The sequence below is a fragment of the Sinocyclocheilus grahami genome, unplaced genomic scaffold, assembly GCF_001515645.1.
Source record: "Sinocyclocheilus grahami isolate Dianchi unplaced genomic scaffold, SAMN03320097.WGS_v1.1 scaffold876.1, whole genome shotgun sequence".
NCBI lineage: Eukaryota > Metazoa > Chordata > Actinopteri > Cypriniformes > Cyprinidae > Sinocyclocheilus > Sinocyclocheilus grahami.
Window position 1 is genome coordinate 688,441 of NW_015506055.1, and position 15,157 is coordinate 703,597.

Sequence of the window (15,157 nt, forward strand, 5' to 3'; positions counted from 1 at the left end):
GTAATTGCAGTCATTCTATTACAATAAAAAAATAATGAATGTGCCTGCCGTATGGAAATATATTCAGTATAAATAGCATATTTTAGAGTTGTCCCTATTCAGCGTCCATAGCCACATCAGAAAGAAAAGAAAATCAGATAGAAAGGAAAAGAAATGCATGAAGAATAAAGGCTGAGGACATGGCCCATGGCCAGACTGAACTCCAGACAGTGGTGAGAGAGTGTGAAGCCAAGACCCTCTTCTGCTCTGCCCTGTCTAGGGTAGCACTTAGCTCCTCAGGGGCCTCATACGCTCGACTTCCTCAATGTGAGCATTCTTTGGCGAGGAGGATGTTGGGTAGACAAGGAGACAAAGAAAAAGTGAGGGTAAAAAGTGGATTTTTTTTCTTATTTGTCAAATTTATTGTAGCTTTTACTTAACTGAAGAAGTACATTCCATTATGTTTAGATTTCCTTCCTCAGAAGCTCACTTCAGCTGTTCCAGCTCAAATCCCTTCTGAAATATAGCAATCTCAGCCAGATTATGCTTCAGAGCAATTTATACTTGTTTTCCTTGTCCTTGTGCAAGCTGTTTTACGACTCCTGGAATTCCCAGGACTCCATCTCATCTGTTTTTGATCTCAGTATCTATTTTCTGCACAGCAGCAGCAGTGCGTGGCAGTGTAGCGAAGCAAAACTTTAGTTTTATGACTGTCAGAAGCTGATCTCTATTTATCTCTGAGCCCTATCGTGCTGTCAGGTATATGGGGCAGAGATCCAAGCTGCCCTATGGGTCGATGCACAGGATGATACCTGGAATGCTTAAAATAAGCTAGTATGTTTGTGCTTGTGTGATTTGAAGGCTGAGTTGCATGATGTTACAGATTGGGCAAATGCTCACACTCCATTCAACCATCTCTGCGTTGCTGTTTGTTAATAGAGGATTAGAGAATGTGGGTCTACTAGCTTTGTAAAGAGATCTGTCATGTGAAAAGACCTCAGTGTTTTCAGAGTCTGAATAGCTTTGTGTTTCATGTCCCAGAGATTTAGTTTTTTTTTTTTTAAAGTTTACAGCCAAATATAGTTATCAGTCAGCCATTTATAAGCTGTGCTGTATATCTTCAGTCTCAGTTAAATCCATTTTTGTTACTGAGCAATCAAACATTGCAGTAAAGACTAACTCACATTGATCAAATCAATATATCTGTAGGCTTACTAAAGACTTGATGTATTATTGTCTACAATGATAAAACAGATAGTAGATTCTTGACTATAGTCAACATTTTAAACTGACTTGCGAAGGGTTTCTGTGTTTACATTTTAAGTGTGTTGTTTGTGTTGAAATTACCTTTTTTTTTAATTTTTATTAATATTCCAGCATCCAGTCAGGAAGTAGACAGCATTGTTTCCCACCTGTCTGCTAAAACCCAAAATGAAGACCCCTCAGCAGTTCCTCCACCACTGCCTCCCATCTCCCAGAAGACCCAGCCTGTCCAGAGTGAGGCTTATGACATCAATCCTGATGTCCTGAGCTCTGGAGTGCTCTGCCTGCCGGGTGAGGATCTTCTTTTAATGCTATTAATGTGGTCCTTCCATCAATTTGACCCAAAGGCTCATCTTTTAAAATAAATTTTAGGAACAAGAGATAAATCAGGCCATGCCCTTGTGACAGTGACAATGAGAAACACTATCTGGTTGAATCCGAACTGCAATAGTGGAGAGCTGATGCGGATCATGGTCTACTTCTTCAGTACACTCAGGTAAACTACATTTCTACTACAAATCAAGGCGCACACTGCAATTCAAAAGTTTGTAGTACAGTAAAAACAATAATGTTGTGAAATATTACAGCAGAATTACTTTTCTAATTGTCATTTTTCTAACAGTAAAATGTAATTTATTCTTGTGATGGCATAGCTGAATCCTCATCAGCAGCCATTGCTCTAGTGTCACATGATACTTTATTCTAATATGCTAATTTGGTGCTCAAGAAACATTTCTTATTATTATCAATTTTGAAAACTCCTTAATGTTTTTGTGGAGCTCATGATACATTTTTAGGATTCTTTGATGAATAGAAATGTCAAAAGAGCAGCATTTATTTGAAATAGAAATCTTTTGCTGGCATAAAAATACTTATTTTTTACAGGCACTTTTGATCAACGTAATGCATCCTTATTGAATAAAAAAATAAATACAAATAAAATCTTACTGACCCCAGACCCTTTAGTCTCACATCAGTAATGTAGGTGTTTTCTCTGCAATGTATTAGACAACGTACTTTCTACTTTTATCAACCTGTGCAGTTTTTGTATTTAGAGTAACACAATTGTATGTGTGATTTATTTACCCATTCTTCATAAAACATGTGACCTTAATTTGTCACACAGGAAGGAAGTTAGTGCTTTGGGACTGACTGTCCTGGTGAATGCCCGCAGGTGTTCTCCTGTCCCCGCCCTCTTTAAATCCTTCAACATCCTCCAGGTAAAAACACCCTGACAGTATGATTTGTGATAATGCACACATACAGTATACAGTCTACCATTTGTTCCAGAGAATCCTACACACAGAGAACTGTCACATACCGTTCACATCCTCAAGGCGTTTCTTTTCCCATACTTGCTTCAAAACAAAATGGAATGCAAACATGCCTTGAATCCTGATATTTAACTTCAACCAGACATCTGCTACTCAGGAATTCAGAAGACAGCTTAGATTTGAGAAACGTTTCCATCGACAGAATCAGTCATTTTTGGCTAAAAAAGGCAAATAAAAACAGCACATCATAAATATTAACTGTGATTTACCAGCTGTGGAAATAAATAGTTGCATTTAGAAACAATTACACAATAGGACATACTCGCACGAGAGTAAGAGAGCGAGGGAGGTGGGTTTGGTTTTCCTTTCCTCATCTGGGATTGCTTATTTTACAGAATACATCAATTTATGGCATGAAGAGCCTAGATTCTTGCTTGTCAGTAGTTGGTTAACTTAGATATAATCTCTGCTTAAATAAAGGCTAATCTTTTACAAGTGCAGCCTGGCCAGGGTGGCAGTAGAGAACACAAACATCATATCCTGTCAGATTTCACTGTATACATTTAGTTTGAGTGTTTATGAACAGTGCATGGCTTATCTCATCTGAGTGGCCTTTAGACTGTAAAAAATAGTCAAGTGAACTAATTGAATCACCACAGCAGTCATTTACATGAGGGATGTGAAGAAACCAATAAATAGTCCCTCAGAGATACTGCAGGAACTTGATTCCTGAGCACATTTAATGGAAGTGACTTTAGAGTTTGGGCCATGGACCTGAATGCAGATTAATGCTGCTTTCTTCTCCTGCCAGCAACCTGCCCCACTCTAAAAGATTGAGGATGTGCCAATGCTGACTTCACCATTTAGACTTCCCGAGTGAGATAGAGAGCGATAAGCATGAGCAATATAAAAGTAAAATTGAGAATGTTTTTAATGACAGTGTTGTCTTAAATAGCACAGGGCCTCTATAAGATGTTTTCATTGTCTCTACTCATTTGAGCTGTAGCACAGCTGCAGAAATTCCCCATGTGACCTTTCCTTCTTTGATCTTTTATCTGTATCTGCAATCCATGATGGACAGTATACAAGTGCTGTCTTGTGGAAAAGGTGGCTTTACTGAATGTTTTTGAGATTCTTGATGATATGCTGCTAAACTATGTGAACGTCACGTGTTGGAGCACCCTTCAATGTATTCAGGGTCAGTGCTGCTAACACTGACAGATGAGATCTGTCTGAATGAATGCAGTAGCTCAGGGAACAGACACGGGCTCTCCTTCCTCCACTGATACTATCGTCTTATTATAGATGTCCTTTTCAGCTGACAATTGCACTTTTCCCTCAGGCCTCTGTATTCAAATAGATACGTTTGAATCATGGCCAACCAAGGAACTGACTTTCTTTTGCTTTATAATCTGATTTGACAACAATATAGTAATGGTTTGGTTAGAAGAAACGTTTGATTTGCATTTTGGATGGGAGATTCATCCAGAATATAAATTTGCCATCCCATTTCACCTGGTTTACACTACCATTGAAAAGTTCAGGGTGGGTAAGATTTTTAAATGTTTCTTATGCTCACCAATGCTGCATTTATTTGATCAAAAATACAGCAATATGATATAATATATTTTTATGATATAATATTATATAATATTTTATGTCAATTTATAATATAATAATATATATTTTTAATAATTTAAATATATGAAACTTCTTTCTGTTTCAATACTCAATTTATTCCTGTAATGGCAAAGCTGTATTTTCAGCAGCCATTACTCCAGTCTTCAGTGTAACATGATCCTTCAGAAATCATTCTAATATGCTGATGTGATTATTTGAATATGTATTAGCACCGCTGTTGATCAGTTGAATATATCTTTGTTGAATATATGTTTAAAAAAACATCTTACTTTAAAACAGTAGTGTATATAAGTATTGATATATTTGTAGTTGTTGGAGTTGTGACACATGTTTGAGTTTAGTTTATCAGTCTAATAAAAAGGTGTAATCCCAAAATATTCTGTTCTCTGCCAGGCTTTTGTTAACCTGGAACAGTCCCCACATTTATCATTCCTACTCTTTGGCCCCCACATGACAGGGGAAAACTGGAAACCTGATCCAACCTCACCATGTATTCATGATTTTAATACACTCAAAAAGCAAAGTGAAAAAGAGAACTGCAGTGTATCAGTAAGTAGGCAGTAAATATCAGCGGTAATTATGTCTCAGCCCTGAAGAGTTTGTTGATGTTTCTGGAACATTCCTTAGTAAATATGCTATTGTTTCGTTCCAGCAAAGCTTTTCTTCCTTCTGTTCAGATGTGGCTAAGATGGCATGATAATGTGTGCATGATCAGTATGCATGATGACATGCAAGGAAACAGACAAAAACAGCTCTCAAATGGCATAAACGACTTCTCTGGTCTGTTTTTACAGAGTGTTGTTTTTCTGCTCTTTTGTTATGGGGCATACAACTCATTTCATTCACACAGACAGAAGGCTTTTATTGTGGTTCTTGGGGCACATGACAGAAAATTGTGCTAGGTTATGTAACCTTTAAAAACTTCTGTTGCATGATGTAATTTATGCATATACATAGTTTAAAGTTGGTCAAGTAATTCACCCTGTCTATTTTCTAAATGTTATTTATCATATTGATCTTACAATATATTCATATACAGTGGGGAAAAAAAGTATTTAGTCAGCCACCAATTGTGCAAGTTCTTCCAATTTTTGCATTTTTTTTAATGTCACAATTGTTAATCAAAATGTCCTAAGTAACTTGATCTTCCGGTGAAACGATAGACTTTCCTCTGGTGACGTATGCTAAAGTTTTCCAAACGTTTTGTATACAACAATCGACTGCAAGCTCGCATTCAGATCTGTCTCCACCAGTCAACAACTAAAGAGAATATCTAGTCTCCACCCTATATTTCTTTTGGGTTGTGAATGTAAGTAATAGTCAAATAGTACAAATACAAGCTGTATTAACAACATCTGTATCAATATCAATATATATAAATTTATGTTTAAAAAGTCTTATTCAGTAATCATAAATGACTGCAAAAGCATTTTTTGGTCTGTAGGACTGGAAACTCTGATTTAGTCAGTGAAATGTGTGTAATTCATGGTGCTATATTGTCTATTCAATCTCTACAGGAAGCCATGCCGGGATGCATCCATACAGTACTGCTGCTGGCCGACAGAGATTTGGCTCTACGTGTGGAGAAAACCACTTCTATACAGGTAACACACAAATATTACCCATCACCTGTAACATGCCCTGACTTTACAGCCACAGTAAAACTCAAACAATAACAGCAGAAGACAACATCTGTGTCATGTGCCACATGTGGTGAGGGCTGGTAGGATGGAAAATACAAACATAAATACAAGAATCTGGCTTTCAGCTAGCTAGTCTACACTCTCAGAGAAATAGATGACTTTTTTAAAGCACAAGTGTCTGTACTGAGACGCATCTTGTGCCTGACACAAAATGGACTGACCAGAGATAGACTCTTGTAGCTACGTTGGAAAGTGCTTCAGTTGAGAATGTCACAACAGCTGGACAGATAGTGTAGCCTAGACATCTATCTAAGCTATTAGAACAGCCATTGTAGCATCTGAAGTGTTTATGATAGCACTGCAACCCATATATGGCCCCTTTAATGCAGAAGCTAAACCTGACGATTGTTGTGTTCTTTTGGCATCTGTCAGGTGGAGTTGTTGACATCGCTTAAGTCTCTCTATAAGCATGTTGACATCGCTCAACTCCCCACTGAGTTTGAAGGCACTTTCCCTTATTCCCACAGCAGCTGGATCTGTTTCAGAATGGTGAGAAAATCAGCATCTTCATCATTCTTATGACTAAAGGCTGGAATACACTACATGTCTTGTTCCCTGAATCTGCTCAGTCAGAGGATATAAAACATGTTTGATATTTTTAGCCAGTTTTAGAACACGTATTGTTTTCTGTATTTGTCATGCACCTCCTAAAACAGAGGCACATGTTTTGCATAAGTCAGGAACAACTTTCTGGTGTGTTAGGAATGACTTGAAAGTCTGGTATTTAAATTTTTTTAAATTTTGTATATTGTATTCCAGCCTTAATATGAGAACTAAGCCACAAGAGGCCATGCAGCCATAAAATAATAAAAGTATTCAGTGGTTTAAATGCATTAATAATGATCACAATAAATAGTTCCTCTGCCAAGTAGCTTATTTATATATTTAACATTTAACTTGAAACATTAAGATATAGGCTAATTAATTTGATGTGTAGCCACATATCTGACAACGTTTTTTTTTTTTTATTAATCTGGAATTTTTTTCTAATGGTTTCTTGTTCCTATATTTCCTATTCTTGTTCGTATAGCCACAGCATCTGACAACAGTTTTTTTTTTATTAATCTGGAATTTTTTTCTAATGGTTTCTTGTTCCTATATTTCTTTCTGTTATATTTCAGAGGCTGGAGCAGCTGACCAGCCATTGTGAGGATGCTGTGAACCTGCTTCAGAACACCATCAGCAAACTGGAGTCTACAGTGCTGCCACCTACAGCAGAGGTACTGCAACAGTCAATACAATACTTTTCTAAAAGCAGCTCAGCTGAGCAGTCTCACAGAAAATGCTTTGTCCAAGCCCTGTCCAGAGGGATGCATATATTTTGGCAGACTCTTTTATCTAAAGCGACTTGCATTAAAGGTATACATTTTTGTCAGTTTTTGCATTCCCTGGGTACCGAACCCAAGGTGTTGCTATGCTCTGTTGTTTGAGGAATATATATTGTGGGTACTTTGTCTGTGATCCACTGTGATCTACCCCAGGAGGGCATCATCATGGCACTAAAATCTTCTATTCTGAGTCTGAGGGACTTCTATACTATTTCCATGAAGTAGAGTAGTGGCACTAGTGTCCGGTTACAGTGATTTAAAGACTTCTATTTAGAAGAGCTGTCTAGTTTTGAAACATAGACTTCAGTTTGTGTGTGGTTGGGGTTAGTGTGTCAAGGCTTTGACTGAGTTGACCTCTGGCTGTCAGTGGAGGTCACGAAGGACCTTTTTATCCACAGGCTTCTGGGGAAAATCAGGGCCTCAGGAGAAATAATGATCTCCCAGAGGGGTGTTTATCTGCAGCCATCTTTAAAATCACTTACCAAGGGTTTATTTGAAGAGTAGAATGGCGAGGCAGTGGTTGAGGGTATGGATTTCTGCTTGACTTTATCCTGAATGCTAAAACAGCCCCTCTTGTGGATGAAGTGATGCTTAGATGGTAAATGAATAGAAGACCAAAACAAGTCTCGGCCTGTCCTCTCATCTCTTGACCATTTCTCCTTTCTCTTCTGTGTCCCTCTGTTAATCTGAACATGTGCCCTCTTCCTTTTCCATGTCTTTTCACTATGAGTCTGAGTCATTTTCTCCCTGTATTTTCACATAAACCTAACATACGTTCAGTTTTTCATCCATTTAATAGTTTATTATACAGTGTCTATGAAGAGTTTTAAAGCAGTACTGTAAACAAAAATGCAAATAGGCTTTAAAACACAGAAACATCCACTGACATTTGTAATTCATGTAATTGCTCTACAGTTTCATCCCACTTCACACACAATAATTAGGGTGTAGACATAAGACAGTAATTATGAGCTTTTTATCACTTTGAGTACTTTTTCAAATTCACTTTAAAAAGGCTTTAGTTGAGGTTCCTGAGGTTATTTAGTATAATATGACCTTTTTTTGTTAGCGCCTTATAGACTTGGCGTAGTGTGGTCAGACCACCATCTGCATCATTGGGTAGGTATTATGGATGCTTTTCTGGGTGGTGGTCTGACTCATCCACCCCAAAAAAGTATTACACCACTTAACACTTTTTTTTAGATTTTAATTAAGATGACGTTTTGCTAATTTATGGCCCTTGTTTCCTAACGAGAACCACTTTCAGAAGTGGTTTCAGTACATTTGTCAGGGAATTTTCAAAAACATAAATGTGTGCCAAGTAATGTGAACCATTTTAAACATTTTACACCTGAAAAGATAAAAAAAATTGTATCAGTAGTCAATACTTGTGATGGCTATGTTTAAAATCATGTACACTACCATTCAAAGTCATTATGTTTTTTTTAGTTTTTTAAAATAAATTATTACTTTATTCAGCAAGGATGCATTAAATTGATCAAAAGTGACAACGCAGTTTAAATTGTTATAATAAAATCGAATAAATACTGTTCTTTTGAACTTTCTATTCATTTAAAGAATCCTGAAAAAATTTATCTTGGTTTCTACAAGAATATTAACCTGCACAACTGTTTTCAACATTGATAATAAGAAATAATAAGAAATGTTTCTCAAGCACCAAGTTAGCATATTAAAAAATTATTTCTGAAGGATTATGTGACACTGAAGAATGGAGCTGCTGAAAATTCAGCTTTGCCATCGCAGGAATAAATTACATTTTAAAAATATATTTTTTATTCTTTTGAATGGTAGTGTACACTCACAAAGGATGACTCCAGTCATATTAGTGGCCTAGAAAACCTGTTTTTGTTTTTTTTTACGTAGAGTGGGTCACCCCGCGTCAGTCGTGTTAAAATCAGATGACCAGCCAACTCATGCTTATGTGATAAGCAACTTATGCTTATTGACAAATACACCTGTGTGCATTTCTACAGAATATTTTGGTAACTTTTGCTCTATCATTATGCTGTATCTACGCCAAAGGGGGTCAGTATATAAAGTGCAAGACAAGTGTTATATTGTTTAGAAAGACTATAAACACGTGCGCACACACACCCGAAGGTGTGGCAGTTATGTGTATTACACATTGTACTGTAGCTTAAGCTCATTTGATCACTTAATGAGTACAAACATGAGCTGGTATTAGATGAAGGAGGTGTAGATATCATTTAATGAATAATAATGCCTGTGTGCGTGAGAGTGTGTACAGGTAATGTGTGCTGCTCCAGGAACCGCAGGTATTACTCTCTATGTTGACGGAGTTTGTGAGACAGGGACATAATGATGGGGTGTGTGTACGTCCTGGAGAAGGGACAGATATTACTCAGCGTGGACAGTAGATAAGTAATATGTGTATATGTAATAATAAGGTGTATGGGAATGTGTGGAGCTGTAGAGGAGTGTCTGTGTTTTATAGTAATGAATGTGTGTTTGTGCGTTTGCAGGAGGCACAGATCTTATTGTGTAAGTACAGAGAGTTGATGAGGACTGTTCTGGAGGACAGCAGGTTGGTGCGGCTACAGCTGGAGGGAGGAGCCGCTCTGTCCCGTTTGCGAAAAGAGGAGACCAGTGTCAGTCTGACAGAGGACTACAGGTGAGAAAATATCATCCAGACAACACCTTTAACCTACTGCACACATCACAAAAGTTAAGCAATTTAATTATGCTGTCAACAGGCAACATGTTTTGGTCAAAGGCAGCATGATATGTCCTTTGTAGAAAAGGCAATCCCAGAATACACTCTAGCAAGCTCACTGAAAAAATATATACATTAAATGCTAGAAGAATACTTATTATACAAGTACCAGTCAAAATTTTGTATGGGAGTCTCTTATGCTCATCAATGCTGCATTTATTTGATCAGAAATACAATAAAAAACAGTAATATTGTAAAGTAGTATTACAGTTAAAAAAAAAATGTATTCCTGTGTTGGCAAAGTAGAATTTTCTTTAACCATTACTTCTGTCCTCAGTGTTTCATGATCCTTCGGAAATCATTCTAATATGCTGATTTTGTGCTCTAGAAACATTTCTTATCAACATTGAAAACAGCTTTCTTCAGTTTTTTAATTTAATGCATTCTTACAGAACAAAAGCATTATTTAAAAAATAAGGTTTTTATAAAAGGAGTGACTGTAAATGACTGTTTTACATAAAGTTTGTATGTGATATGCATACTCATTATGAAAGTGATTTTCAAATATAGAAATCAATTGTTGATTCATGTGAGTTCCTGCCTATGTAGAACATTACAAATGAGTCACCAATGAAGTACCAGTAACGATGCAGCCTAAATAGGTTCACTAGGTTTCGGAACTAAATTGTACAATTATAAGAGACATGAGAATAACAAACAAGAGAGGGATAATGAGAGACAAAAAAAAGTGTTGAGAGCGTGGGAGAGCATGTTCAGACCTCTGATGATCAGGGCTGGGTTCAGCTCGAGGTTGAGGGAGTGTGAATGTTATTTCCCACAGCTGGGCCAAGAGAAATGTCTTTATCTGCACACAATCATTCATCCTGAAACATACACACATAATCTCAGAGCTAAACAGACACCAGTATGTGCATATGTCTGTCTCTGATAACATAGTATGGTTTGGATGCAGCAGAGTTCTGGTGCCGCTTCCTGTTTGACTTTGCATAAAACTCACAGGCATGTCTGCACTAGCTGACTGAAGCTCACTTTCAAAGCCTCCTGCTCAGACACAAACACTCGAGCTTGGTGTTTGTGAGGGTCTCTGCTGATAAAGACCCGGTGGGTCGCTCATTGATGGTTTGAATTTAGGTTTCCCACAATCTTCATCTACTTAATAAACATGCAAGGGGCAGGCATCTAAGCCAGCCTCTCTGGTTCTGTAACCTGATTTATTGTCGGCATTGTCATCTCCTTCCCTTTTGTGTCTTTCATATTAGGTGAAATTATAGTTTAAAGGCTGTGCATGTTCTTCAGGTTGCTCATTTGCTGTCTAACGAATGCCAAAATGAAACCTTAGCTGTCTGAGCTGCTCACCCACAAGCGCATCACCTGGATGCTGACAGACACACAAAGGGCTCAATCTCACAGGTGTGACTGAGTCTAAAATGCTTGACAATAGTGAACAAATCCGGCCCTTTTTTCTGCCTTTTCCTGTGTTGATGACACAGACTTCTTCCCTCACACATAATCCCTCTCAGTCTAGTCTTTTTAATGTTTCCTTGCTTTTTTTACTGACTGGAATGATTACACTGTTACTCACCGGTGGTCCTACAACCTGCTGATTTTTGTTTCAAATATACATAAATAGGAACTTTTATCGCTTATTCCTCTTTTTTTCTTCTCTATAGTCCTTGTCAAACTGTATAATATATATATAGTATTAATAGTAATAAGAATAATAATCAAAGTAATTGTCACCATCCCTAATAAAAAAGTAGCCTAATAATAATTATTATTAGAAACTATAACATTTAATTTATAATAATGATAATGAAGGCCTCTGATTTTTCATCCATCCATCCTTAGACTCTTATCTCTCTCACTCACTCTTTTGGCATTCTCTCTTGCTGGAATGTCTTTGATATGTCCTGCATGCTGTGATAACCTGTGTTTGCTCTGGGTGTGTGCTGTGAATAATTGGTGGGTTTTGGACTGATTCTGAGGTCACTGATTTGCCTTTCATTGTGTATCATACTCAGATTGTTCCAACACTGAACTTGCGTCAACCAAAACCCTAAAGTTCACCCCAAATTAAAATTCAATCATTTACTTTCCAAACTTTTTTAACTTTTCTTTTTCTGTGGATTTCATTTCGGTTGCAGCTCTTTTCCACACACTGATATTGAATAGAAACTAAGGCTGTCAAACAAACTACCATGAAAATAACTTTATTTTAACATGCGGATATGCATTTATGTGTATCTAACAGCAGGGGGCACAGTTCAGTATGGCTGTGTTGGTGTGCATGTGCCACATGTCTGTCTGCATTACTAAGTCTTACTTGCTTTGAAGTATTTTGGCAGTCAGATGGGAATGTGGCATTCTTCAAAAAGAGTTCTATATTCTAATATTGACATTGGTGTTATGTTTGGATCAGAGAGTGGATCACTCTTTGACTGAGTTAGTTGGCATATTGTTGAGGGGAAATGTTGTATAAATGTTTGACTAGAGCACAATACAGTATTATGTGAGTGAACTACAGCAGTGATGAAGTCATTCAGTAGATATATCAGCCTCTGCTGCTGTGCACAGTGCGTTCTGTCAGTGTGTATCACAATGCTGCATTTTTAACACACAAAATGCATTTTTACTCATATTTCTTCGCAATTATGCATTTAAAGAAATACATATTTCCTCACATACTGTCAGCCTTTGCTGCTGTGCACAGTGCGTTCTGTCAGTGTATCACAATGCTGCATTTTATATGTAATAACACACAAAATGCATTTTTACTCATATTTCTTCGCAATTATGCATTTAAAGAAATACATATTTCCTCACATACTGTTTGTAGAGTATCACAGTATACAGTCATTGACATAGTTTCTCTCATTTATAGTCTTTTTCTTTTCTCATACAACACACACACACAAACTCCAGCTCTGCTCCATACTGTCTCCCATTGCCAGACCATTCTGTAAAACCAACTTGCACATCTAATTACATTCACTAAATCTCTAAAAGCCAGGCCCAATCAATGGTTCTGTAAGGCTGTCTTAGCCAATGAGACGAGAGTTCTACAAGAGTGTCTCAGCCAATGAGATGTGAGTCCTGCAGTCAGTGTTTTCTCTAAGATCAGATGCGCTTGGAGTTTCTCTCGGGGATTAGAAATAAGCTCAAGACAATATGTAGACTACATTTAATATGCTAAAGAAATCCTGTTGGTGTGTGTTTTAGAGATGCCATCGAGAGTGCAGGCTGTCTGTACAACCAAGTGGACGAGTTGGTTCACAGACTGGTGATGCTGTCCAACAAATGCACACAGGAACTGGAATTCATAATGGAGTTTAAGACTCTGGAGGAGGGATTCAGAGAGGTGAGGACTAAAGTTTTGCACTTGCTATTATGAACTGTATTAATTACAGATGATAATAAGAGCTGTGTCTGAGACTCAGGAAATGCTACCTGTTCTTTAATGGGATCATTTCTTATATTTGCATTTTGATTTGTTTTCATACTTTATTATAAAAATCCTCTATAAAAATACTTCTAAGTAGAGTTCTACTAAGTTAAAATTCAATTCTGAGACGAATCTACATTTTAAGTTAAACTTTTCACTTAAATTATGAAATTAAATCTATTTTTTGTTAGAAAGGACTCCAAAATAGAAGCATTTGCATGGATAGTCTGAGACGTTTGAATTCCATTTTGGCAGTTTTTGTCTTCAAGGCCTATTCTTAGCAGTGTTTTTGTAGTGAATTTAAACTTATAAAAAATACTGAACACTGTACTGAAGTGCCACACACAAGCACACTGACTCACAAACAGCCTTACTAAGCTACACACTGACCTGGTGATTTATTCTTCTGATTGTTTTAATGGATGATTGTGCCCAGCAGGCAGAAAGAGGGGGGGAAAATCCTGTTGGCAAGGTTATAGTGGAAGCTGCTGAAACAGATTAGCCAAGCACACACACACATTCATGCACATCATGAGAAAGTGTAATCTAGCACCATAGCATCTGTATCAGATGACAGACATGTGAAGGATGTGTTTGTGTGCTTATGTTTCAGTCTACTGCCAAAGTCTACTGTCACAGAGAATAAAGAGCATAAATATGTGTCGTTCTGGGTGAAACTAAGAGAGTGCAGCTGGACTAGCAGAAATAACTGTTTGTATGTATATGTTGTCTCTTAGGTGAGTCAGTGGATAGAAGAAGTGGGCGAGACTCGTCTGCAGACACTGAGTGAGCTGGAAGATTCCTTTGAGCAGTTACATCATAAACAGACTGTCTTCAGAGAATTTTACACAGCTGCATATGTATGTCAACTCTTATTAAACTTGTTTTACATAGCGCTTTTTACCCCCTGCCACAGCATCTGCATGTTGTTTCTTTTTCTTTCTTTTTTTTGCATAGTCCCCATATTTGCTCAACAAATGCCTTATGATGTTTTTATATGAACTGAGAGGTAATATTTTACAGCAGGTGTCAAACATTTGCTTTATTATGTCAACATGAGCTTCAAGAACGTTTGTAACTGTTCAAATGTAGTAACCTCAGTCGCACCCTCTGTTTTCATACCAGTTCACTGTGTAATTATGGGTGTGTGTGTGTGTGTGTGTGTTCAGGAACACTGTAAGAGTGGTGAAGCTCTCCTTAAGCGCTTAGAGAAGTGGGAAGACGTCTCTTCTGCAGAGCTGCAGGTGTACGAGGTGAAGATACGCTCATTCTGGGTCCATCTACATGATTTCTCCCAGCGAGTGGAGGAAACCAAGGATAAAATTGACAAGACTGTTCGACTCTACGAGTTTTTTGACAAGGTGAGTGGTCATTAGTTGCTCATAATATGAACTCCCCTGAAGTTCTCTGTCTTTCTGTTTTTACTTTTACTACTTAGGCTCACTTGTCATGCTACTGGTATTGAGTTTGAACACCCTGTAGCTGTATTCTCTGTAATTGTATTGTAGTGTGTGAAAAGTTGAGAAGTTTTAGAAGATTTTGAGATTTGTTAGTGATGATTTGTTAGAAATGTTGTTCTAAATGGTTTAGTATGGGGATAGTTCACCCAAGAATGATAATTCTGTCATCATTTACTCACCATCATGTCATTCCAAACCTGTATGACCGACTTTCTTCCGTGTTTTTTTCCCCTTCATATAATAAAAATCACTGGGGTGCAATGTTGTTTGGACCCCATTTTGTTTTGAAATACCTTCTGTTGTGTTCAACATGACAAAGTATGTCATACAAGTTTGGAATGTCAAGACGTT

The 15,157-nt window shown here is 37.4% G+C and overlaps 1 protein-coding gene across 1 annotated transcript in view; it reads left to right on the plus strand.

Annotated features, from left to right (window-relative positions):
* Positions 1-15,157, plus strand: part of plekhg4 (pleckstrin homology domain containing, family G (with RhoGef domain) member 4) — a 74,293-nt gene that overhangs the window by 35,430 nt on the left and 23,706 nt on the right. The window contains exons 5-14 of the mRNA XM_016248344.1: positions 1,357-1,533; positions 1,615-1,738; positions 2,369-2,462; positions 5,675-5,761; positions 6,233-6,349; positions 6,982-7,080; positions 9,693-9,841; positions 13,124-13,262; positions 14,084-14,206; positions 14,516-14,707. Coding sequence (XP_016103830.1) covers positions 1,357-1,533; positions 1,615-1,738; positions 2,369-2,462; positions 5,675-5,761; positions 6,233-6,349; positions 6,982-7,080; positions 9,693-9,841; positions 13,124-13,262; positions 14,084-14,206; positions 14,516-14,707 — 1,301 coding nt within the window. The remainder of the gene's footprint in view (positions 1-1,356; positions 1,534-1,614; positions 1,739-2,368; positions 2,463-5,674; positions 5,762-6,232; positions 6,350-6,981; positions 7,081-9,692; positions 9,842-13,123; positions 13,263-14,083; positions 14,207-14,515; positions 14,708-15,157) is intronic.